The 25,501-nt window shown below is 39.8% G+C and overlaps 1 protein-coding gene across 10 annotated transcripts in view; it reads left to right on the top strand.

Moving 5' to 3' along the window:
- Positions 1–23,884, top strand: part of RASA3 (RAS p21 protein activator 3) — a 179,604-nt gene extending 155,720 nt beyond the window's left edge. For 8 of the 10 annotated variants that reach the window (XM_080377413.1, XM_080377415.1, XM_080377418.1 and 5 more), the window contains 16 exons: positions 500–604; positions 1,108–1,264; positions 2,106–2,254; positions 4,207–4,321; positions 5,207–5,281; positions 5,793–5,916; positions 7,085–7,191; positions 7,802–7,879; positions 8,825–8,902; positions 9,437–9,510; positions 13,265–13,371; positions 14,312–14,394; positions 17,900–18,111; positions 18,865–18,968; positions 20,762–20,945; positions 22,034–23,884. In XM_080377413.1, coding sequence (XP_080233539.1) covers positions 500–604; positions 1,108–1,264; positions 2,106–2,254; positions 4,207–4,321; positions 5,207–5,281; positions 5,793–5,916; positions 7,085–7,191; positions 7,802–7,879; positions 8,825–8,902; positions 9,437–9,510; positions 13,265–13,371; positions 14,312–14,394; positions 17,900–18,111; positions 18,865–18,968; positions 20,762–20,945; positions 22,034–22,109 — 1,828 coding nt within the window. In that variant the 3' untranslated portion in view covers positions 22,110–23,884. The remainder of the gene's footprint in view (positions 1–499; positions 605–1,107; positions 1,265–2,105; positions 2,255–4,206; positions 4,322–5,206; positions 5,282–5,792; positions 5,917–7,084; positions 7,192–7,801; positions 7,880–8,824; positions 8,903–9,436; positions 9,511–13,264; positions 13,372–14,311; positions 14,395–17,899; positions 18,112–18,864; positions 18,969–20,761; positions 20,946–22,033) is intronic. The other 2 variants (XR_013926372.1, XR_013926373.1) reach the window with 2 other exon arrangements.
- The last annotated feature ends 1,617 nt before the right edge of the window (positions 23,885–25,501 follow it).

Raw genomic sequence — 25,501 nt, 5'->3', positions numbered from 1 at the left:
AGGCCTGACACGGTGAATCTTCCCAGGAGCTGCAGCACTGGGAGGGACTGAGCAGACGTTCAGCCTAACTCTGTAAAGCTGCTGCTTAGCTGCTAGTAATCCCAAATTAGACTGGGACTGACAGCATGGGGTCCTTCAGTATCTCTGCATTTTTTCCCCTGGTATGCATTTTACCTGTACTTTTCCATTTTCTGGGATAGCCAAGCAGTCGTGAATCTTTACCAACCGTGGAAACAGTATGGATTAGGGAAAGGTAGTTTAGGTGATTTTATTTTTTATTTTCCCCACTGATGTTTCATGGAGGCAAGTTGCAAGGATCCAGAAATCTAAGGTAAGGTTGTCTCTTTACTGTTTGGAAACCACTGCTGTACAGTTTCAAGACTTTTTAACTCCCAGCCTGGAGGGGAAAAAACAAACAAATTGAAAACAAGGTTGGGATTGTTTGGTTTCAATTTTTTATTTATTATTAACCTTTTTAAATTATTTGTTTTTATTACAGAGTTGATCTTTGGAATGCTAGTAACTTGAAGTTTGGAGACGAGTTTCTAGGAGAACTGAGACTCCCTTTGAAATTTCTCCGACAGTCTAGTTCTTACGAAGCATGGTATTTGACATTTTTCTTTTGGAGAATAAGTAGAAACATATGTCTGCTTGAAGACTTAAGAGTAATTACTGCTATGTGATAAAGTTTAAATGGATTTAATTTGTATCTGTTTTTGTAAGCAAGCCAAAGTAATCTTAGCAAATGTAAGAACAAGAAGTTTTGATAATGTGATTAGAGATTTCAGTCTGCCTCTGTATTGCATGTGGGAGTTTTAATATGTTGGCTTTATGATATTTACTGCAGTTCATAGCAGTGCTGTAGTTTTAGTGTGTGGGTTTTTAATCATAGCTACATAAATCTTTATGATCAGAACTTCCCATGTTGCAGATGGTGCAAAATAGACTGGCAAACTTAATTAAAAGCCTGATTCAGAACTCTCAATAATTCAGTACATGTATATATAAAGTATTGCATGTATCTGTACATTTATTATATGTTTATGTGTAGCCTGAGATAATGTTGTGTTTCAGCACAAACTTTCTGTCTTATTTTTTGCATATCAGGTATTTCCTGCAGCCCAGAGATAATGGTAACAAGTCATTGAAACCTGATGACCTTGGCTCCTTAAGATTAAACGTGGTTTACACAGAGGACCATGTTTTTTCCTCAGACTATTACAGTCCACTTAGAGACATCCTGCTAAAATCTGCAGATGTGGAGGTAATTTGCTTGCCCTACTTGTTGTTTACCTGCAGATCATCCTCACAGGGGTCTCTAAATATTTGTCACTATCTTGCTGGCACAGTGGTTGTGTAATTACCAGACTTCAGTTTCTTCCTTTTCAGACTTGAGGGCTTTGTTAAGCTCTGCATATCCCTGGTGCTTGTTTTCAGTCCTTGCAGAGAAGATCTTTATCTGCATGCAGTATGGTGGGTGAAGGCACACCCAGGAACCAGTGGTTTTGGCAGCAGCCTATTCTCCGTGGCTTTCTAATTTTACATGTGAAAATGCAAAGTAAACTTCAGTTTGATCAATTGGTTTTTCCTTTACTGGAGAGGAATAATAGGTTTACTTGCATAATTCAAAAAAACCAAAAACAAACCCAAACCAAGAATTGCTCCTGAAACGTCAAAGGGTTGAACCATGTGTGCCATTGTATGTACTTTTAGCACTTGTAACAGTGCTTTCATTTTTTCAGTACAAGCACTGGGTTCTGTACTTACTGTGGCTTGAAATTGAGGAGGGTTTGAGTTCTTCCTCTTCACTTGCTTCCCGGGCAACAGTGACACTCAGTGAAAAGACAGCTATTATAAAACGGGGGGAGGGCCGGGGCAGGGGATTGAACTGTGATAGTTTTTAAATTGCTGCCCTCTTGCGATCAGAACTTACAGCCAACGAGAACTGGAACGTAACACCCACCCAGGTTATGTGCAGGCATATTTGGGTAACTGGCCATTGCAACTGTTGTGTGGGGTTCTGCATTAAGGAGCTAATGGGAAGAGAAAGAAAGGATGCATGTTCTGGAAAGATCTCTAAGTTTTTATTTGTTTCCACTGTTCAGCCTGTTTCAGCATCAGCTGCACACATTTTAGGTGAAGTTTGCAGAGAAAAACAGGAAGCAGCCATACCTCTTGTCAGGCTTTTCTTACACTATGGCAGAATTGTGCCTTTCATAAGTGCCATTGCGAATGCTGAAGTGAAGAGAACTCAGTAAGTACCAAAAAAGAAATTTCTATCAAACATACCTACTCTGCATTGGCTAGTGTTGGGATCCTCCACTCAATTTCTGGAATTATGTGTAATTTCAAATGGCAATGGTGGAGTTGTTCCTGTTCCTGCCAGCTGAGTGGCAGAGTTCTTTATAAATGCATTTCACTGCTCTGTTCTGGCGAGTTTAATTTTAGGAGGAATTCCCATGTTTTGTTGAATACACTTGCAAGACTATTGTAAGGTCTGAAAGGAGGGATTTTCAGTCTTCTCAGTCTTAATTATATTTGATCCTGCATCACCTTCAACTATTCATATGAAATCATTTCAGCTTTATAGTGTGCTAATAAATCATCTAGTGCTGAATAGAAGTGTTTGTTGAATTTGTTCAAAACAGAAAGCAAGTTTCTTCCTAATCATGAATATTTAAGGCAAGCTGTGTGCCTAATCTTTCCAGTTAGAGGGCTGAGGAACAAAGATGGGGTTGGATCTGGCAGTGGATAGCAGAAAACAGTTTTTTTTTTCCTGGTCACTTCTTAAAAGTCCCTTTTTTGACTTATTGGTGGCCTGGCAGTTTAGTAGTGTGAGATGTATTATTCATGCCAGGCAGGTCCTAAAGAACATTTGTTGCCACAAACCTTGTGGCTATGTAGTCTTGCTCTTGACTGACAGTAGAAGAGACAATTGGGAGTGAAGGGGAATGACAGATACTGACTCCAAAGTAACAGCTTCCTCAGCGCAAAATAAAGTCTTTGTGTGGGGTGGCTTTTTTCAGAGAGAGGGATAGAGTGTTTTCCTTCCTATAGGCAGGTGTATTTTCTCCGTGTTGCAGGTTGCATAAAACAGGTTGGTTGCTGCAGTGTGAGGAAATTTGCTGCTCCCCAGTCAGTCATGTTTCTGTGATAAAACAGCAAAGATGGTGTTTGTTTTCAGGGCTTTCTGGCATTTGTAACAGGCAGTGAGCTTACTTTTTTGTGAAACAAAATGATAAAACCAGCAAAGGAATTCATCCTGTTATTCGCAGCTTGTAAACAGGTAAAACTGTAGTAAGCTATAAACAACAGAAAAGACGTTCTTGTGTGTACAAGAACAAGCAAATAACTTCATATCCAAGTTTGATCTGCTGTCAGTAAGCACAGGTTTTGATCATAAGGGTTGTAGATGAGATTGTTGATTAGGTACCTATTTGCATAACGGTAATTACTATACAGGGAATTGCAGGTACAAGATTAATATGGAATTACTTGCATTCTCAAAATGCAAGTAATACTAAAAAGAAAAAGTACACACAATAGTGCAGCTAGCTAAAGCTTAAGGAATTACAGTGGCCATGTGTCTAGTACAAGAAGAATTCTGTGCAAGTGGCTTTTCAGAAAAACGTGAGAGTCTGCATGGCATCAGCTATCCACACAGTACTCAGGGTAGAATTGGGATCTGCACTGTTATCACAGGACAGTGCTGTAAGTCGCTTAAAAAAGATTGCTATGTCATTGGACCTCGTGTTTTCATCTCCCTCCCAGCTTACAAGTACTTATTCTGTAGAAGATAGTAGGTCACGTGTGATGTCCAGTGTTGTTGTGAGACTAAAATCACTGCCTCCTTCGCTTACTCAATGCTGTTCAATAGCACGTGAAAACAGGCACATTTCCCCCCCTTTTACATTGTAAACCTCTTTGATTTGAGCCTGCATGTTGCTGTCTGTTTGGATGGTACACTGAGCACACTGTGCTAACACAAAGAAGAAAACGTGTAGTCCTGGATTTACCGTGACTACTGCTTTTGTGGAAGGCCACTAAATGCTATGTGACTGCAGTTCATGGCAGGCTGGTGTCAAAGAGAGTTTTTGCTTGTGCGTTCAAACCCAGATTTCTGTCACCTTTCACTGCTTCGTTTATTTCCATATATTAGCAGTTCATTACAAAGAAACTAAATTACGGAAAATTGTTCACTTCCAGAGATCCAAACACCATTTTCAGAGGAAACTCATTAACTTCCAAGTGCATTGACGAGACAATGAAACTGGCAGGGATGCATTATCTGCAAGTTACACTAAAGCCAATTATAGATGAGGTAAGAGCAGTTTAGACTGATTATTTGATAAAATGTCATTGTAGAAGGCCTTCAGGGAACGGATACTGTTTATTCCTTCCCATTTAAAGATGACTTTGTAGGAATAATGCTTAGGAGCCTGTTTCTACATTAAAGTCCTGTGTGTTAGTTTAGCCACAGCTGAGTCACGCAATTCAGAAACAGTTGGATTGTATGAAAAGAAAAGGAAAGTTTCCATTTATTTCACTAAATTACTCTGTTTTAAAAAACCTAACATTTATTGGTTTTGAGAAATAAGTAAAGTAATAACTTAAATGAGTAAATAATATATACAGCAGAAAGTTGCTGGGAAGCTATAAGTAATACATTTAATCCCGTGGGTATAAAGGAATAAAATTGTTTTTAGATAACTGTGAATGTGAAGCATGTATTGTCACAATGGTTTATTATCTATCCAGTCCAGAATGGTGGGTGTGGGTATTTTAGTGCAGTAATTGGGCACTACTTTCAGACCACAGACTTCCTTTAAATGATTTGACAGTTTCTTTAGCTGTTGTTTTAATGTTTCATAAGAAAATGGCAAGTTTTTAAAGAATACAGATATACTTTCAAAGTTTGCTGGTTTAGCAAAATAGGACTTTTCTTGAACAGCCTTGTTTGGGAGAATCTAAAGGACGGCTCTTCATTTCAGTTGAAGGAAAGAGTAGAGCAAATTAGTGCTACTTTTTGGGAAAAAAAACCCCAACAATGTAATTCACCTTTGATGCTTTGTCAAAAGAGGAAAATATGATTTATAAAGTTGGCTTTTGCCTTCTACCTCAAAAAACTTAACAAATTATGCTTTTTGCAAAACTCTTTCTGCTTGAAGGTAAACTAATGTATTGTTCACTGTATTTTTTTTTCTAGATCTGCCAGGGCCATAAACCTTGTGAAATTGATCCTGTGAAATTAAAAGATGGTGAAAACCTGGAAAATAACAGGGTATGCATTAGATTTGGAAGATACAATATCTGTTTACACTATCAAGTTTAACTGAGGTCCTCAGTTTGACATTGCAAATAATTTTGTCATTCCTTAGAATACATTGAAAGCTTTCTTAACACCGCAAACTGTTGTAATTATTTTACAACAGCTTTACATTATGCTTAATATAATAATGTATAATATTAATCACCTCTCCCCCGACCCCTGAGGATGAGGATAACTTAGCCAGTGGATCTAATGGTGACATAGAAAATGGTGCTACGAAAAGGAATGCTGTGCCATACAGCCATATCACTTGATGTTTGGTTTTGATAGAAATATTTTTACTCTTGTACTTGAATCTGTGCATTTGCCAAAGAGAGTATAGTGTGAGATTGTTTTGCAAGTATATCATGTTGAAAGTGAGAATCTTTTATTGATGCCACAGGCCGTGAATAAAACCAGGAACAGTACCACTTTCCACAGCAGAAAATTATACTAATTTTGTCATTGTTATTGCATTTTTTAGGAGAATCTGAGACAATATGTTGATCGCATTTTTGCTGTAATTACAAAATCGGGTGTAAGCTGCCCTACAGTGATGTGCGATATTTTCTTTTCATTGAGAGAATCAGCTGCCAAACGTTTTCAAGGTGAGTTTCTAGATAGTGTTTTGTTTTACATCACTAATAGCTTTTAAGTGTAGGTGTTGTCTAGCAGTCTGCACAGTCCATGATGTATGTAGTAATTGAACAGTAGCATATCCAAAACGCCATTTGGAGTGTGTATTAATGCTTTTTTTTCCTTGGTTATTCATTCCATAAAGAACATGTATTGTATGAGTTTTCTTTAAACATCTTTCAGAGGAAAACAGTATTTTAAGAGTGTTATGATTGTATATATTTATGGTTTCAATATTTGCAAAGCATACTCGGTTTTCAAATGTTCAGGTTTTTGTAATGGCTCATTCTGAAGGCTCCATGCAGCTGAATCATTTTCTGCTCATACTTTACCTGTAATAAAGGCCAGTCTGTAAGTTACTGGAGTTATTGCAAGCTCATTGCCGAGGAGGCCTGTGTGATGCAGAGTTTTTCTGTATGTCAAGAGATAGTTCTTCCTGAAAACAACTTTCCCAAAAGTTGTTTTGGATCTGTGAGAATAAGCAGGCAATATAAACCGGGAATTGAGCAAAACAAGCAACCTGTATATTTTCTTGAAGGGAAGCATATTACAATAAGGAAGTTTTAGAGCGAGTAATACAAGTCCAGCTTTTGAACAGTTACTTCACAGTAGAGAAGCTTAAGCAGAAAGCCATTGATTGTGCTGTTATTCTCTTTTATTTTATGTAAAAAAAAAAATAAAATCTATTTCCTGTAACTGCCAGCTGGCATAGATATATTAAGAGTCTGTACAGCACTTGTGCTCAGGGCTATAACTAGATAACTGAGAGCTGGCCTCTGTGCTGAACATTTCATAAACCATGTAAATTATTCATCATTACTTGCATAGATGGAATAGTAGATGTTTGCATGAAATTCCCTGTGTGGTAGAAAAGTGAATGATGTTCTCCTTGTAGCCTGTGTTATGAATTCACTTCTTTAAAAGGCTGTCATTGACATTTCCTTGGTTTATGCTGGCTGATCTCTGGTTCCAAATCCTGCATTATCAGTTAATCCTGTAACTCGCAAATATATACATTTTCAGTACATGCTTGAGTTAGCTTTCTGAAGGCATTTAATAATTTCAGAAGGTTTTTAACAAGGATTGGTGAAATGCTGAGTAGAGGTCTTTTTTTTTCTTTTTTTTTTTTTTTTTAAATAGGTGACCTAGATGTGAGGTATACAGCTGTCAGCAGCTTTATTTTCCTGAGATTCTTTGCCCCTGCCATTCTTTCTCCCAACCTCTTTCAGCTTACACCACACCATCCAGTAAGTACTGTATCGCTTTTTTCTAGCTATGTGTATGGTTTTGTCACCATAGTCTTGTCTATCAAGGTTCTTTCTTCAATTCTTTTAATAGCCTTTAGGAGTACCTTTGTTAGTTAGAAGATCTGCTGTGTCTATCTTGGATATAAACATATGTTGAATGGCTGTGTGTGGGAGGAACAGTGAAATTTAAGGACAAACAAGGCAGATGATCTAAGATGCTGTGGAAAAGATGGTCACTGCTTCGTTTTTGCCACATGACATTAATGCTGGATTGATTGTCAGCAACGCTAGAAATGTTTTGGGTGTTAAGCAACTATCCAAGACTTTTAGTAGTTGTTCTTATTGGGAGTGGGGAGGATCCGGACAGTCTTCAAGATAGAAATCTCTGGTTTTGTTCTGCAAGTGATTGCCCTTGGTTCTCTGGAGAGCAATAGGGCAGCTGTGAAGCATGATGGCTTAAGAGTCAAAAGCCTTTAAATATTTTTTTTTTCCTGTAGTGTTTTATTGGGTCTTTCCTACTTTTATGTTACTTTAAAGAAAAAATTTAGTTTACCTTACTCTATTCCATATGTTAAATTGCTAGTCTATATAATATTGTTCTCTTTCCTAGGATCCGCAGACTTCTCGAACTTTGACACTTATCTCTAAAACCATTCAAACTTTAGGCAGTCTATCAAAATCTAAATCTGTAAGTATGCCATTTTCATTTAAAGGCTTAATTAGGAAAGTGGTTGTGGGTTTTTTTTATAAATCTTTATTACTGATTGTAATTAAGCCTTTAAAATGCTTGAGTTGCACCAGGCTTATGCAAAACTGGTTATGTTTGCTTTGATTATAAGCCTCTCATGCTTACAGGAGAACTAAATCTGCCTTAATCCGAACTAGATTTCGGTAAAGCAAAATTGTGTGACCAACCTAGAAGTCTGTTCCAGGTCTTTTCGTTCCTTTCTTCTGGAAGAAAGATTGTGATCAGGAAAACCCGTGAAGTTCTCTGCTTGCCTCTGATATATGATAGCAGCTCTGCCGGGCTTTACAGACTGTCTCAATGTTTTAAAGCTCAGCTGAGAAGAATCTCCCAGTAAGGGGATGGGCTGTGCTTGTCTTTAATACCAGTTCAGTTTTCTGCCAGTCAGTGGTGAGATTAGATCTAGATGCCCACGCACTGGATGTTTGATTGAAATAAAACTTGTGTACCTAAGGCACCACACTGCTGTATCTGGTGATAATTTGGGGTCGCTGGTGGTCTGGCTAGGATTCACACAGGCAACTGGAGATTAATCTGTACCACAAATCCTTCAAGACAATAGAATTCCTTCTCTCACACGTTTTGTCAGCTTCTTTTAGGACCAAGATTAAAAGTCAAAGCAGAAGTCTGAACCTTTGGAAGAATGCATTATTAACTGTGGTAACTGAACATTGAAATGCATTCTACTACCTTTCCGAAATAAAAATTCAGTACTACTGAATGTGTGCTGTACAACATGAAAGTAGTGCTTTGCTTATTTTACCTCTGCCCAGAAAAAAACCCACCCTTTTATCTGCGGTGGCTTGCTTCATGGCCTACTGCTGTTTACAATAATATTTTCTGTATAAACTGGATTATAATATGCATGATTTTGACTTTGTATTTCAGGCCAATTTCAAGGAATCCTACATGGCTACTTTCTATGACTATTTTAATGAGCAGAAATATGCCGATGCAGTAAAAAATGTGAGTAATGCATGTGACTCTTCTGAAAATCCTGCTGTGTTGTGAAGCTGATGCTTGGAATCTTAGAATGTAATACATACTGTCTGTAAACCAGGAAGCATGTGCTGGAAAAAGCAGACTTCTGATAACTGTAATATTAAGAAAGTTTTATCAAGTTATGTGCATGTCAGTAGTAGAATTTCTTTGGATTTACTTCTACTTAATAATTAGCTTGGATTAACAAGCTGCTGCTTAGAGCTTGAGACATGTGCATGCTTCACAGGATGCTGCAGACCTGTGACAAAAATTGCTTAGTCCAAAAGGAAGTGAAAGATACATTAAACAAAGGAGAAGCACAAGAAGTGTTGGTCATCTGCAGTTTTTCTGCTTAAGAGCATTTGTGCTATTTTTAGTTCCTCAGGCTTCTGCCATTACCTTCTGTTTAACTACTCTTACCATACTTTCTTGTAGCTCTGTGTTGTACAAATGTTAAAAATTTTAATTTGGGCAGTCCAGTCCTGTCATTTTTACCTCTGCTTCTTGTTCACCTTTTAGTTTCTAGATTTAATTTCATCTTCGGGAAGGAGAGATCACAAGAGCATAGAGCAACCTATATTGCTTAAAGAAGGGTAAGCATGCATGTGCAACAAACCCCTCTACTTCTGTGCTTGCTACCATTCTAATGCAGCTAGCTTTATTTCCACCACCCCTATTCCATCCATGCGTTCAGAGAAGAATGCAGGAGGGTTCTTGAGTTGCAGTTTCTACTCTTTGTGGCTGCCATAGCTGAATTTAACATCTTTTCATTTGATTTAAACATCTTGATATAAGTATGTTTTGAAATAAGTGGGGGAAAAAGAAGCTCGTAGAACTTAATTAGCACAGCTACGGCAAAATTAATTTAAATCAGCATTGTATTAAATCAAATTGATATTTTTTTTCCTGAGCTCCAGTGAACAAAAGCTGTAAGATTCTGCTGTGAAGGCAGATACTGAATATCTTAGTAAGGGCAAAGCCTGCCAATGGAATTTGCTTTTGCTACCCTCTAAGATCCATATGCTAGTGATTATCATGTCCATTTCAAGGAAGATTTGTGATGCACTTGGAACAGTTTTCCAGTTTTAGTACCTTTCCTGTTTCTTGGAAGCATGTTCCATATGCTGTATTAGTTTTAGATACTAATTGTTGACACTTTTGGTGTTACAAAACTGAGTTGTTAAGATCATTTAAATGCACTGTGGAAGCAGCTTCTTTGAGCTGGGAGGAAGAAAGTAGAAATCCAAATTCTTCCTGTCAGAGCTCAGTAAGCTGAACTGCTGCTTGAAAGCAAGCTTTCATGGTAGCTCTACATCATGCAAAAATTAGGATTTTGATGACATCATGACTACCCCTTTCATTTAACCTCTGCAGTACACCTCACTTCTCTGATGACTGTCTGTCCCTAGAAGCAAGTTTGTCTATTTTAATTCTGTACATTTATCATTCTTTTATTTTTGAAAATAAATGTATAGTTTGTAACATTTTCCCTCTAACTCTAAAACGTTATTTTTTTCTGCCTCTGTCTTTCTTTTGCTCCTGTCTGATTTTTTTCTGTCTTTTCTTGCTCGGCCTGTGGCTGCTGTTGTAAGGACTCTTAAACTAACAGTAAAGAAAGTTGATGGTAATAGTTCATGCAGGTAAGATGGTAGGGGCAGTTGGTGCTTTGCTGTAGCTACTGGCTGACAGCATGTCCTTCCTTCGCAGCATTAGACTTGTCTGACTTAACTTTGTGGAGGAAGTACTCTGTTTAACAACCCTGAAACGCCTGTGTAAACCCGTCAGAGAACATTTTGTTACCCATTTCTTGATGTTGACCAACTTTTTTTTTCTTCCTTAAAACAAAAACCTGCTGTAAATAGAGAATAAAGGACTTTCATCTGTAGGCAGAGGCTCCAAGAAGCACTGAGATTTGTTTAATATTCAGCATATAGATCCCAGTGAACTCACTGGAAGTAAGAAGTGGCCATGCATTTTCTGGGCACTTCTTCAGTAGCATCCATGTAAATTGTTCTCAAGGTTAAGGAGTGGCCTTCAGCTGTCTATTTTTCCTGACATTTTGCATTATTGCCATGTTATATCATGGGGAATGGGTGGGAATTTTCACAGCCTTTGGTTTGATTTTTATCCAAACTGAGTGGCTGGTTAGTGGGGGTTTTGTTTGCCTTTGTAATATTTTTGTTTACTTTTGCCTTTTTAATCTATCTTTGCTCCTATTAAGAGTATCTAGATGGAAAGCTAATAGCGTATGTACTTTTGAATGAACGTGCAGTACCAAAGATTAGTCACTGGCACTTGGGTTTGCTGGCACTGGTCATGCCACCACTGCTTAACAGATGTCTGCCTGGTTCTTTCCAAAAGGAAGAGAATTAAAAGGAGAACTAGTCCTGCCGGTTTTGTAGGTGAAAGGGGCATGCTAGTGCTTCTGAGGAAGGCTACAGGAGGTCCAAACTTGGATCTACCCATAAACATGAGAAGAAATCGTGTGTCCAAACACCTAGCCCTGAAATGGGTTTCATCTTAGACTGTCTTTTTTCCCCCCTTGTGCTTCTATTTGCTCTGATCTCATATATTCTGTGAATGTTAGAAACAAAGAAATCACTTAAATTGACCTTATAAATTTTGTGGATTTGAATGCTTGTTGCCTATCTGTGAGAAATAAAAGCACATTCTTCTCTTGGCTATGTCAGTTATGAAGAATTTAATTAGAAATGTGCTCTTAGCTCTGCATTGTGGAGTTTGCATTTTTCAGAGGGAGGCTCTTAGGAGTTTGCAGTTTTAAGTCACCTTTTAAGTGTTGGCATAAGAAGGAAGAGAAGAAGAGCATATTACCCAGCCCAAGGATATCTGCTCTTCCCTTGAAATTTGCCTTAACCTTGAAATACAAAGGCTGCTGCCAGTGGGCCTGGTGATGACATGAATCATATGATTTTATTAAATATTTCTCAAGTAATCCAAGAATAAGGACTGAGACAGAAACTATCTGACCATTTTAAGAATGAGAGGTGTGTGGCTATGTAACTGGTTTTAAAAAAATCTGTTGCTGTATACAGTCCTTGTCAGCTTTTGCCCACACAACTTTGCATGGGCAGCAGGCACCAGCCCAGCTGGTTACAAAACAGTTAAATTCTGAAGGAACTTGGGGTTTTGTTCAGGCTTTAAACAGACCTGCCATTCGATTGGATGCAGTGTAGTTGTTTCTGACTGAGTATGTCAGAGGCAAGAAACAGTATTAGCTGTTCTAAGCATTTTTAGCCCTGCTATGGAAAATCTTCAGCCAAATAATAAGCTGTTCTCTCTGTGTGCTCTTTGTGCTGTATATTGCCTTCCTACTTGATAAAAACTACTTTATAGTAAGTAGTTTTTACTCACTCTATTATACAATTCTGTATTTGCACAACAGTTAATGTGTAGAGTAGCAGTTATCAACTCTCTACTGCATATGCATCACATTTTTTCCCCAAAAAAGTGATGCTGAGCAGTATGAAGTCACTAGGCTTTCCAAAGTCACTTTGAAGCTTTTGGATTGATTAGTGGTTAGGAAGTGGTGGATGCATTGCAATTTCTTGTAAGCTAATTCAAGTTTGAAGTTAATTAAAACTGACAACTCACTGAATGTCCCTCCTCTGCCAAAAAAGGGAGGCATGGGAACTCTAGCTTTCACTGGTCACATTGCTTTGTATGTCATTGAAATTGCATTTCCAACTTGCAGCATCAATGTGCAATTGCAAATGGAGCTGTGAAACATCGTGATTTTTTTTGTAGAGCTTGAGAGTGACTAAAGCATGTAAGGGTACAGTCCCTGTTCCAGAGGCCTTGCACCTGCCTTTTAATTATTAAACATACTCCAAATCTTTTAAGCTTTCTCACAGCTTTAAAAAAAATAACAAAAAAAGCTTGTAGAGTTAACAGGTCAAGCTTAGCAGAGCAGTACTAACCGTGTTCTGCCCTTTTTCTGCTGTTGTAGAAAAGAATTTAGGTAGATTCGTAACTGAGAAAAGGGCACAAACCGCAGTTCAACTAACTGGAGTTCCTATGTAGATTACAAGTCAAGCTACGTGTCTCGCCCTTTATCTAGATCTGGAAAAAGGACAGGCTTAACTAAAAAATGCGCTAAGCCTATCCAAATACCACTTTCCTTTCCTTGTCGAGACAAGGCCTCAATAATTAGAAAACACTGTGTGTGTCCTCCTAAAGCTTTGCAAGTGCCATCATGTATGTTTGTATATGTATGTATATATGTATATACCTATATACATAAATACATATTTTATACATATGCATATTTTTATATGCATGTATATATAAAATCTGTTGTGTTGTAACAACTGTTTTCCTGTTTACTAGGTTCATGATCAAGAGAGCACAAGGAAGAAAACGATTTGGTATGAAAAACTTCAAGAAGAGATGGTTTCGCCTGACAAATCATGAGTTTACTTATCAGAAAAGCAAAGGTAACAAAGGTTTGCCGGTCTTTTTTTGATCATGAAAACAAAAATTAAACATAGGGACTGTGTAAGAACAGAAGGCTGAGATCCAGATCTGTAACTGTAGAAGGCACAGTGCTGGCAACTCGGTCAGCCTGTATATTCTTGCCCTTTATTTTAGTATGTACCGACTGTTAGAAAAGTTTCTTGGATAGCACAGTACCCTATAAATTAGAAGAATATTTAGTAGTGTTTGTCTGATTTCAGTTATTGACATCATCTGTAGGTTTCGCAGTTGCCTAGTAGATTGTTCAAGGAAACAAAACTCAGGATACAAATACCTTAAGCTGGGGATTTGGTTTTGTATGGAACATTCTGAGATGCGTCTTAGTTTCTTCTCATAAATTCTGTAGCGTTGGCACAGCTGGCTACAGTAGGCAAGAATTTGCCTGCTAGCTTTGAATTTGCAAAAATGTGTTCACTTAATGTTGCCTAATATCAAGGATTTTGCTTTTCGCAAATTGTTCCTGTCTGATCAGTAGTATGCAACAAATACCACTTCCTTCCATCATATAAATACATAGGGAGTGAGAAAGAAAAGGAATCATGTTCAGATCATGCCAGTCATCATTTCACACTCAACTTGGAGATCTTACATCACCACCATCAACCTAGTTCAGCTGAGCTGACAGGAATGATTTATTTCATTGTCACCTTCTCAGGAAATCTTCTGTGTCCTGCTGCAGTAGACAGTTTCTGAGAGGTTTGCTAGCATGATATAGTGCAGCTGAAATGAACTTAAGATAATACTTAAGGGTGATGCTAGCAAATCCTTGCTGAGTGAAAGATTTTTTTCTTGTGTAGTCAAAATGATCTTCAAATGAACTGAATCAGCCCTTAGAGTAACGGCAGAGGGTGAAGTTGAGTTGTGAATAAGTTGCTTAGTATCTGTGTGTGTGTTCTGCAGGTGATCACCCTCTGTGTAGCATTCCAATTGAAAACATTCTGGCAGTGGAAAGACTGGAGGAGGAGTCCTTTAAAATGAAAAATGTAAGTAGGTCGTCTTTATTAACATACAGTTAGGCTGGTCTAGATCCACCAGCCTAATCGCCTTTTTCCCTTTTGCAACCTGGATTGGATTTCTATTGAAAGAAGTACAACCACAGCTGCTTGTTCTGTATATAGTAGCAGGAGTTTCCAAAAGTACAGCCCATTCAGATTCTTAACAGCCCAGTCAGCAGTCTTTGGATTTTGCGATCTGCAGCACACTCAGTACTGACCACTGCTGATCAGCTGTCTGGGCTCCATAATGTCAGACAGAGGTAAGATGATCGAGTCCCTGCCCTTTCTGTCAGACCTCTCTGTTGGGAAGGAATTGGCTGCTCATAATTGTGAAGGAGCACATCTTTCTTAGCTCTCAGGGTTCTCTGTTGGTTAATGAAAGTGCATATATATTTGGGTTAGGTCATGTGCCAAAATAACATCTGTGCTGTGCTAATATGGTTTAGCGTTTTGATTGCCACGTTAGGGAATAAAATACAGCTGCATTTCTCATGCGTGGAACCTACTGCCAACTTCTGTGTGCAAGACAGCCATCCATTGTGAAAGAACAGTTCTTGGATATGATCAGTTTAGGTGATACTTGGAGCTTTTTTCATACTCTACTGCCTGTAAAGCTGAGTACAGTCTTTAAAAAGTTTTATTTAAAAATAAACCAATAAACAGCTCAGTGTTTTCCATTTCTAAACATGCATCTACTACGGACTTTTTATACACATAAATCATTGTGATTTTTAGCTTTTCTGCCTCTAAGTCATTCCTGCCATCTACACTGCTTGTAGACACCGTGCAGGGCAGTGCTCAGACCTACCCTAGATATTAGGTTCCTCAAACAGCACTTTGTTCAAGTGAAATACAGTGCTTTACTCCTCAGTATTTTCCCTGTTTCAGGTATTACTTTGGTAGCCTATGTGTCTCTGTTAAAAGGTGGAATAAGTTTCAGTTCACTTGCTTTTAGAGCATGTCTTCGTTGTACTGTAGCTGGCTCTGGTGTTTATAACTCACGTTAATTAATAGGCAAAAGCAACCAAGCTGCAAAATAATTCTCAAGTTTTATCAGAAGGCAGCTGTAACGTGTGATGAACTGTTGCCAACTGTGCTCTGCAGAATAACTTGATTGAACTAAAAGTAGCCACACAGTTGAGATAAAACTTACTGTGTGGGGAGACGAGCTGGGCTATAATTCTGATCAACTTTTCAGTGACAGCAGCGTTAAACTTAATGTGGAGTCTGCTGGGCTAGAATGCATCCAAAATAGCCCTTTGTTGTGAAGATTTATTATAGCAAAAATATCCCTTTATTGTGAACATCAGAAAATGTGCGCTATTTGTTTGCTTAAATTCAGCATTACCTGGGAAATGAAGGTGACTATATTCATTCTAGAAAGTAAGGCTCAGTCTTTCCGTAAGCAGTAGCAAATAACATTATCACCTTCCCATGCTAATATATTCCCATTTACCTTGCTATACATAAATAGAATACTGCAGGAAGAACAGAGTTCTCAAAACACCACAAAAGATGTATTTGCATCATAGGTGCTAAGCATGATTAAAGATTCAAATTTTCTGTAAATATTTACTATGTATCTGTGCTCTGAATTGCACCAAGCGTGACTTCCTCAGTCCTGATAAATCTGCCTGTCTGGCAGTAAGGCCAGTAGCCTTCATCTGTGTTAAGCACAGTTTGGGGGGTGTGGGGGTGGCTTTAAGTGCTGTTCAGGTCTTCTGTGTTGTTTGAGAAGCAACTGGTGGTTTTGCTAGTGTAAAGGTCTTGCAACCACTTGAAATTCTTGGCTTAGTTGTGGGCTTCTCAGTAACAGTTGCCATGTGTTACTTCACTTAGGTTGGTATCCCATTACACAAAGCCATACTCCTTAAATCTGTCCCTTTGTTGTAATGCAGAAGGCTCCATTTACCCCAGCAAGACATTAAAATTCTTTTCCCTGTAGTGCTGTGTTAATGGAGGGTTGAGCTGCACGCTCCTGTCTTCCTTGTTCCATCCTTCCTTATTCCCCAGAATCAAATTGCCAGTTACGTCCTGAAAATTTTATTAAAAGGACTTATGCTTTGGTGTGTATTTTGGCGGTGCTGGCCTGATCACACTAGCAGCTCCTACGCTGCTGTTGCATGTTGTGCCTTTTTAATTGTCTGACGTCTATAAGGATACTAAATCCAGGGAAATGACTGCTGGAGCTTTCCCTTTCCTGTTAGGAAAGGCATTGTAATTAAAAAAACAGTTTGTTAACAAATTAGCAAGTATATTTGCAAGCTACTTTGAAGGATGCGCACCTGGAAGTGTCACAAGGGAAGAAGAGATAGTGCATGTCTGCAACATTCTCCTGACCAGCTAGGTGCAGAATTCAGGCCAATGGTTTAGGTCTTTATAATACACAACAGTGAATTTCAATATTGGTGGGGGTTTTGGTTTTTTGGAGTGGTGTTTTGTTGGGGCGGGGTGGGGTGGGATGACTCTTTGTTTTTCTTTTCGAAGTAGCACAGAGAAACCAGCTGTTTGGAAAATAACATTTCATGTGATATGGGCAGTATAATGTCTAATGATGTGAATAATCAAAGTGAGGGGGGGGATATTTAGGAATACCTGAGAGAGAGGGGAAACCCCATGAAAATTATTTGCAGAAGCTAGAGGAAATGAAGATAATTCATATTTGTCTTTCCAGAATTTGCAGTTAAGATTACGAACTTGATCTTAGTTATCATCAGTGCATGATAAAAGCCTTAGCAATAAGTAATTAATTATATTACTCAGAAACTTGCTCCTTTAAGAGGAGGAAAATAAATGTGATCATGCCATTTTAGGTTGCAAGCTGTTTTGAACAGGCAGGAGAGTTCTAGTCTAGATATTTCAGTGCCCAAGCCATAACGCCAAATTAATGTGCACCTGATGGTGATTGAAGAGAAGCTGTATTGCTGTGATTTGCTAATAGCAGCTGTAGTTGCGAGCAGAAGCGTGGAAGTTATGAAAAGGAAAGAGTCATGCTGAAATGTGTTAAAAAGACCAGAGAGATGGCAGTATCTGAGCAAAGCTGTGGTGAGGCTGGATCCAAACCCTCATCCGTCTCTTTTCTGCCCCCTGCGGACAAGCGCTTCCTTCAGCCCTGTGCTGGGTCCCTCTGTCAGCCTTCCAAAACTTGGAGCTGCAGCATTACTAAAATTGCATCCCTGAGGCTGACAACAAACCTTATTGAGGCCCAACCAGCAAGCTGATATTAACTGTTTGTAAATCATCTCTGTCCTGGTTTCAGCTGGGATAGAGTTAAGGAACACAGTACAGGAACAGTATCTTACTACTTGTACCAGCTGAAAGGTCTTGTTGTTTTAAGGGCACGTTTGCTGCATTTGTGTTGAAATGTATTTATTGGTGCATTCTTTTAGTATGCTGTGTTTTCCCTTTAATAAGTCATCAATCCGAGCCTAGTCTTTAGGTTCACTAACTCATCCTGGGGGTTTATTCTGTGGCTTATTTCCTTTTTTTGCAGATGTTCCAGGTGATCCAGCCGGAAAGAAGAGTCCTGTATATCCAAGCAAATAATTGTGTGGAGGCCAAAGACTGGATTGATATCCTCACCAAAGTTAGCCAATGCAACAAGAAGCGCCTCACGGTCTACCATCCCTCTGCCTATCTTAATGGCCACTGGCTTTGCTGTAAAGCTACTGCAGATAATACCCCTGGCTGCACACCCTGCACAGGGTAAGGTCTGGTAACGTGCCGTTGGTCTGGGTATTGCCAGGGTTATGTGCGTGTCTGCAGCATGAGTTGCAGGTCTGCAGTTACCAAGATCTGCCAGGTGCACAGGCGGCGGCGTGTTTTCAAAGGCCATCTTTATTGTTACTTCTGATCCTATCTCAGTATCTGAATATCTTGGTCAAAATGTTGACATTTTCAGAGTCCGAGACATTGATAGGAGTTAACTGTGGGATAAGCTACTTTGATTCAGAACTGTCAGAGAACCCTTCAACGTCCTGTTTGTAAATTCCTGAAAGAGACAATCATCTGCTTCTAGGTTTAATTCTAAACTGATTTTTTTCTAAGGGGACCACTCATGCTCTCTGTTAAATGAAGAGATGCTGCCTGGTTCATAGGAAACAATTTTCATTTAAAGTTGAGAGAAGCAACAAGTCGGAATAGACCGGGACAGCTGGGAGTTCAGTGCTTTGGCTCCTCCATCTGGTTGTAGCAGACTAATTCACCAAAACGTCTGGATGCTGATACAGTCCTCTCTTTCAAGTCAGAGTGAAAGCGTGCTGGATAAATCTAGGGATAAAGATATTTAAACTTGTCTACCTTTTCATTTGGGAAAAATAGAAAGTTTTGAGCTCTATCACACACATTCTGTTGGCTTTCATGAGTACTCACTTTTACTGTCATCCTTGTTAGGTGTTTTTTGTGCCATAATACACTGTTTAGCATATAACTTCTACCTCTCTTCCCGATGTCTTACAGAGGCCTGCCAGCAAATATACAACTGGATATAGATGGAGATAGAGAAACTGAGCGCATCTACTCTCTTTTCAACTTGTATATGCCGAAATTGGAGAAAATGCAAGGTGAGGATGAAATCATTGCATCTCCAATACGCTTATCAGGGCAAAAAAAATGGTGAACAATTGGATGTTCTAGCTAGACCAGCCTTGCGAATCACATCCTAGAACACAGTGGCCATTATTTACCTTGTTTCCCTTTCTGCTGTCTTCAGGCAGTTGTGTGAATTATTTTTGGTGCAGTGTGCAGTCTCACAGTCTGTACAAAGTTCTTTGCATAATAAACAGCTGTTTGAATTACGGTCTTAACCACAGTATCCTAAAATAGCGTAGGCACAGAGTGTTGCTTGGATGCTCTGAATTGACAAATCAGAGCATGCGCTGAACCAGAAGTTTACTGGTCCTGAAAAGAAGCCCCAGCAAAGTTGAGGTTTCAGCGGAACATGGTTTTGTGTTACCAGAAGTCATGTGCACATTCCATGATTTGGATCCTAAGAACAGGCTGGATACAAATGATTTCCTCAGGAATGCTCTTTTGGAATTGCTAGCAAAAGATGACCTGTAGGTGTCTGTGAAATGTTGAAAAGTAAAGTTTTGGCTGGGAAACTCTCAGGAGCCGAGGGGAATAGAGATGTGACATGAAGGATAAAAGAAAGAAGAGGCAGCGGAGGAAGTTAGTACTAGTAGGCATGCCAAGAAAAGTATCCGGTGTACATGGTGCCAGACTTGAAATCCCAATTTAGCACAGGGAGTGGCAGGGAAGCCTTCGTGGTGGCACTGATCTTTAAATAGGACTTTATTTTATAATGTGAGATAAGCCAGTGGTGTCAAACACACAGATTGGAAAGCACTTTAATCCGTTCCTGGCTGCTGTGCAGTTGCAAACTTCAGATCCTCACTACTTCCGAGCTGTCTGAACCAATGCCCAACTCTCCCCTGTTCTGAATCCTCACTGCCAGAGCCAGCATCGAGTTTCAGTGTCGGGGGAAAGGACGCAGGTCTGGTGTGGACATTTACAGCAAAGGGAAGGTAACTCGAAAGCTGAGGCGGAGAGCACAGTAAAGCTAGGGAGAAACAGAGACAGAGTGAAATATTCTCTCTTCTCTTCTAATATGCTTGGCTGCAATGCAGAAGTAGATCACATGATGAATATGCTGCAAATGCTCATGTGTAATTGGTGTCCTGATCTCTTAGCCAGGAAGGCTCCCTGGTAAGATAAGAAGGTAGTATGCCTTGCCCTGTCCTAGGATCTGTCCTTAGGCAGGCAGCCAGGCAGTAGTCATGAGAGATTCTTCTTAGGCTTATCGTATGAATCGTTTAGGAGTAATGTGGTAAAATCTTACCATGGCTACTTCAACCTGTAACTGTTTTGAACTGAGTTGCTGTGCAGTGTCATACTCGCTGTTCAGCGGCTGCTTAGGGGTAGAACCTGTCCCTCTGGCGAGGGAGTACTTGCCTTGGTGCAGGCCAGCCCTGCAGCACAGGGACAGCTAGGCCTGTGGCACTTCCAAAAGCCTTTGTGTGGGTACTGCTAGTGGCGATTGAGATGACTGCATTGCCTGTGGAGCAAATGACAGCTTCACACCAGGTCAGGAGCAGCTGCCAGGCTTGCTGCCCTTTTCTTAGGAGGCAAGGAGGAGGGAATGGGTGTGGGACATGCCTACCAACAGCCCAGCAAAAGGACAGGGAACTGCTGCTTCTGCTGTTGCATTTGATGTCAGCCACAGTCCTGTGGTGGTCATATGGAAGCAAACCAAGGAACTGTATGAACCCCAGACCGAGTATTTTTAGTCTGCTTGTCTTGCTTTTTCCCCCCTGCCTATCTGATACCTATTCCGGTACTTTAATTTTTTCTCCAGAGGCCTGTGGCAGCAAATCTGTGTATGATGGACCTGAGGAGGAAGAATATTCTACATTCATCATTGATGACCCTAAGGAGACGTATAAAACACTAAAGCTGATTATTGAAGGTGTTGGAACTTTAGAGCAGGAGCATGCTCAATATAAGAGGGATAAATTTAAGAAGACGAAATATGGAAGCCAGTAAGTATAGTGGATTGTCCAAACAGGGGAACAGTCCTGGGAAACAGTCTTTCCCTTGCTTATGTTCTGGCCTTCACCACATTGGAGCAAGTCCAGAGGAGGCCCACAGAGATGATCAAAGCACCTTTGCTACGAAAAGAGACAGGATCGGGGTTTTTCAGTGTGGAGAAGAGAAGGCTTTGGGGAGATGTTGTAGCAGCCTTTCAGTGTGTAAAGGGGGCTTATAAGAAAGACGGGGGCGGATGTTTTAGTAGAGCCTGTAGCAATAGGACGAAGGGTAATGGTTGTAAACTAAAAGAGGGTAGATTTAGATTATATACTAACAAGAAATTCTTTACTGTGAGCGTGGTGAGGCACTAGAACAGGTTGCCCAGAGAAGCTGTGGATGCCCCATCCCTGACAGTGTCCAAGGCCAGGCTGGATGGGGCTTTGAGCACCCTGGTCAAGTGAAAAGTGTCCCTGCCCATGGTGGGGGGTTGGAACTAGATGGTCTTGAAGGTCCCTTCCAACTCAAACCATTCTGTGATTCTATGATTCTATGACATTCATGCTCAAGAAAGATCTTGCCAAATACATATGAAGTAAGATTGTGACTTAGTATTGATATCGCAGTATTTTAAAGGACTGTAAGGAATTTTTAAATTACTAGTTTTTAATGCAGTTCCATTCATAAAAGTAAGTGTGAAGTTTGTTTTGTTGGGGGCTTTTGTTGTTTTTGTTTTGTTTTTTTTTTCAGTTTTGAACCTGTGGTTGTGGAATGGGCAGTAAATACTAGAAGATACATGTATTTACCAGCTTATTTTAGAGTGCTGGGTTAAAAATGGGAAGAGTGGCTGATACAGCCACGTGACTATATTTTGTGTACACATAAATAAAGGAGCATTCTGCATTTGGCCAAAAAAAAAGATCAGTTCAATCAGTCAGTTCTAGTTGAAGTAAGATGCAATATTATTATTACAGTTACAATTCTAAAAATCAAACTTAGGCAAAAGGCTTTGTCTGTTCTCTTTCCATTCTGACATTTTGATGTCCTGACAGAAACTTTGATGTATAATATTTCACCTTTTTTTTTTTTTTCTTTCTTACAGAGAACATCCCATTGGTGACAAGAGCTTCCAGACATATATCAGGCAGCAGTCAGAGATCTCAGCACATTCCATATGAAGTGCAGAGGAAATCACAGGACAGTGCTGAAGGGTTGATCAGTGAAGCTAAATAGCAAAACAAAAGGGAAGCCACACATGTAGCAAAACGTATGGATAAGGGTCAAGCTCACAAACTTTGAGACTTGCTAAACATATTCTCTTTTCAAGAAACTGTTACAATAGTTGCTATGCACTTTATTCATCTGGTTATTGACAGATGATAAGACTCTGCCTTCTAGGCAGTTGTTTTCATGTGTATTTTTAAATTTGCTTTGGTTTCTTGGAATCTAGTGATCAGTTCAATGATCAAGGTGTGTGGACTTCATCTTGACAACTCCCATGCAATTCCTTATGTTTCGGAAACCAAGCATGCTGCTAATATGCAGCATTTTCTAGAATGGTTGTTTGTTACTGTTTTTTTGTTCCTGATTAATGTATATTATGCCACACCCCTGCGTGCTGTCTTAGGAAAAGCTTAGTAACACTTTGCTTTTAATGCCTGCATTTAGAAAAGAAGAGGAAGAAAAACCTCTGGTGTGATCTCCTGCGTTGTAGCTTGTATACTGAGCAGGCCAAGGAGCAGACCTTTTGTTTTTACAGCAGCATAATTTTTGCTAAATGTGCACAGTTTTTAATAGAAATTCCGATCTGAATGGTACTCTTGATATTTTTGAGATACAAAGTCATTTCTCCAGACACATTCAGCAGACTTTGGTTTTGAAGATGCAATCTCAGCAGTATAATAAAACTCGCTCTCATAAATATAAGAAAGAAATGAACTGATGTCAGAGCTACATGTCCCTCTAATGCAGTCCAGTGAATGGCAATCTTTGAAAGTCTGCCAACTGAAAGGCAAGGTAAGCTGATTTTGATGACCTTTTACCACCACAGCGAGAAGGACTAACAGAGTACGAGTCTGGCAGCTGAGACACACTGACTCCCAGGCACAGGAGCTGTCCAGATGGGTTTTCTCTTAAGCACTGGAGTCCATGCTATCCTAGTACCACTTGCTTTTCTGGAAAATAGATTTCTACTTTTCCAAGATGTTTTTAAATACTTTTTTTAAAGAGGCTTGTTAAAGAATACTTAGTATATTAACACACATAATGATAACTTGTTAATATTCTGTGTAGTGAAAATGGAATGAGCTATGTATCTCACTAATACCAACAAAAGTCATTAAGGAGGGGAATAAAGATCTGCTAAATATGATACATATTTATGTATGCTGTTTAGTTGTACACCGTAACTTTCCTCTGTATAAGGGTCTGATTTACCTAACATCTAGCTTTGATGACGCAGAAGCCTGCATGATGGACTTTAAGCTTCTGTGGGGTAGAAGCTAGTGTTGGTTTTAAGCTGAATTGGAATAGAAAGCATTGAACTATCAGTTTAATGTGACGATATCTGTGTCTTTGCTTAAAGTGTTACAGAGTAATTAACTGTGTCCTCATTGCATCTGACATGATTTAAGATGGCTAAAGTAATTTGAATGCGTCTGTTTGTTAGTGATGCTCTTAGGAATGAGGGTTTGGGTTTTTTTTTTTTTGTTTGAATATATAGTAGACCACCTCCTAGTAGATGATAAATGATCTTTTATTCATCTTCACCCAGCAGATTGGGAAAAGGGAAGTAATGAAGCATTGCAGAGATGAATTTTGGACTCCAAGCTTTTAGCTGCCAAGAACTGCAATTTTTAACATGTATTTGTAACTTAATATTGTTTATAAAATACTAATGACCTGTAATGTGTGTTCTACTTGCCAATTAAAAGAAATGTTTTATTTCTGAAAACTGTGTGCACATTTGGAGTCTGTTTAGATTCACAGTGGCCACCAGGCTGCCTGTTGTCACAGCATCTGCTGTTCAGAGTCGGACCATGGATAGAGATCCTTGTGAGTGTAAACCAGTCTCTGTTGGGGCTGCTGAGTCCCATCCTCACTCCTCCTCCCTCCCCACCCCTTTTCCTTGGTCAGCATTGCGCATCTGTGGGACTCTGCAGTGAACCAGACTGGGCACCTGAGCCAGCCATAAACTACTCTAGCAAAGAATGCAGTTATCGCTCAGCTTGATCAGCATCTTCAACTGATCCCTTGTGTTACGACACAGCTATTGCTGCTGCAGAGGGATGGGTGAGACCACGTTGAAAGGACAGGAGGAAAGAGGTGAGAGCACAGCACCCTGCATGCGTATTGGCTCACGGACCTATGAAACCACCACCCTTCTGAATAGGACCTGTTTTGTGGCAAAACCTTGGGCATGCTGAGGTTTGTGCAGGTCGGTCTTCTGGAGCTTACCAGTACTCTCTGGATACTCAAGTGGATTAAGCTTTGACTCCTGGGTGTGTGGCACGCTGCACTGGCTGGTTCTGCTGGGCAGTGTTTGCAGGAAGGCTAGGCAACAGCCCCTCTGGGATAGACAGCTGTTGACTGGCTCATTCGGTGTGTGCTAGTCTAGCTTGTGTTTGAGGTACTCACATTGCTATATCAGGTGTTTGTCGGTGGAATGCAGGCATACATTTCTGAGAAACGTCCGGAGAAGAGCTTCCGCAGGCACGCTCTAGCTGGGTGACACTAGTGGTTTAACAGATAGACCACAGCCAGGAAAGAAAACCAAACTGATGGTGGAAGACACATCACCAAGGTTCCGGTGAAGGTGAACTTGACCGCAGTTACCCAAGTGTGTGTTTTTGCTGAGGAATTGTAAACCTTGTTTTAAAAACACACAAGGTTTTAAGTACAATAAGGTAGTAAACAGACACAGTATTTCTAAGAAATGAGCAGAGTTAAACACAGCGTAACAGCATTCTGAGGTCTGTCTCTTTTCCACTCAAGTCGCATTCAATGTATCCAATAGTTGTGTTTTCGTGCTAACACGTCTTAGCTTAAGTCAATATGAAATTGTTAGAAACTGCTTTTCTTACAGCATGACTTAATTAAGGGTTGGTGAGGGGTTGTGTTCAGGCTGGGCTTCCAATGCTTGCTTAGGCTCTGTCTCCTGCAGCATACGTTTCTCACATTATCTTCAGAAATACTTAGCAAATCCTGCCCAGGAGACAGATTACTTGATAGGGACACGTGGGGCAGCATCCTTTGTATCTGGAGTGGAGAAAACAACGTCTGAAAATAACATCAAAACCATAGCATAGCCATAAGTAAGCATGTCAGGTCAGTTTTCTCTCCTTCTTTATCCCAGCCTGAAAGGCAAAAAAATCATTTTGACAGGAAAAAGTTTAGAAGCCAGGCTGTTCTCTCCTGGGACTCCTGATGCCAAAGAAGATCCTTGTGCTTGCTTTCGCCCTTGCTGAAGCAGCGCATTAGGGCAGGGCTGACCTGGTGGCAGGACCCAAGTGGTGTCTCTGGCCAGGCAAATGTCTTCATGCCTTTCAGAAGTGAAGAGTTCAGAGTGGGA

The sequence above is a fragment of the Falco punctatus genome (assembly GCF_963210335.1).
Source record: "Falco punctatus genome assembly, chromosome: 2".
In the NCBI taxonomy this organism is placed as follows: Eukaryota; Metazoa; Chordata; class Aves; order Falconiformes; family Falconidae; genus Falco; species Falco punctatus.
The sequence above is the reverse complement of the archived record's forward strand: the minus strand, read 5'-3'. Positions and strand labels throughout refer to the sequence as shown.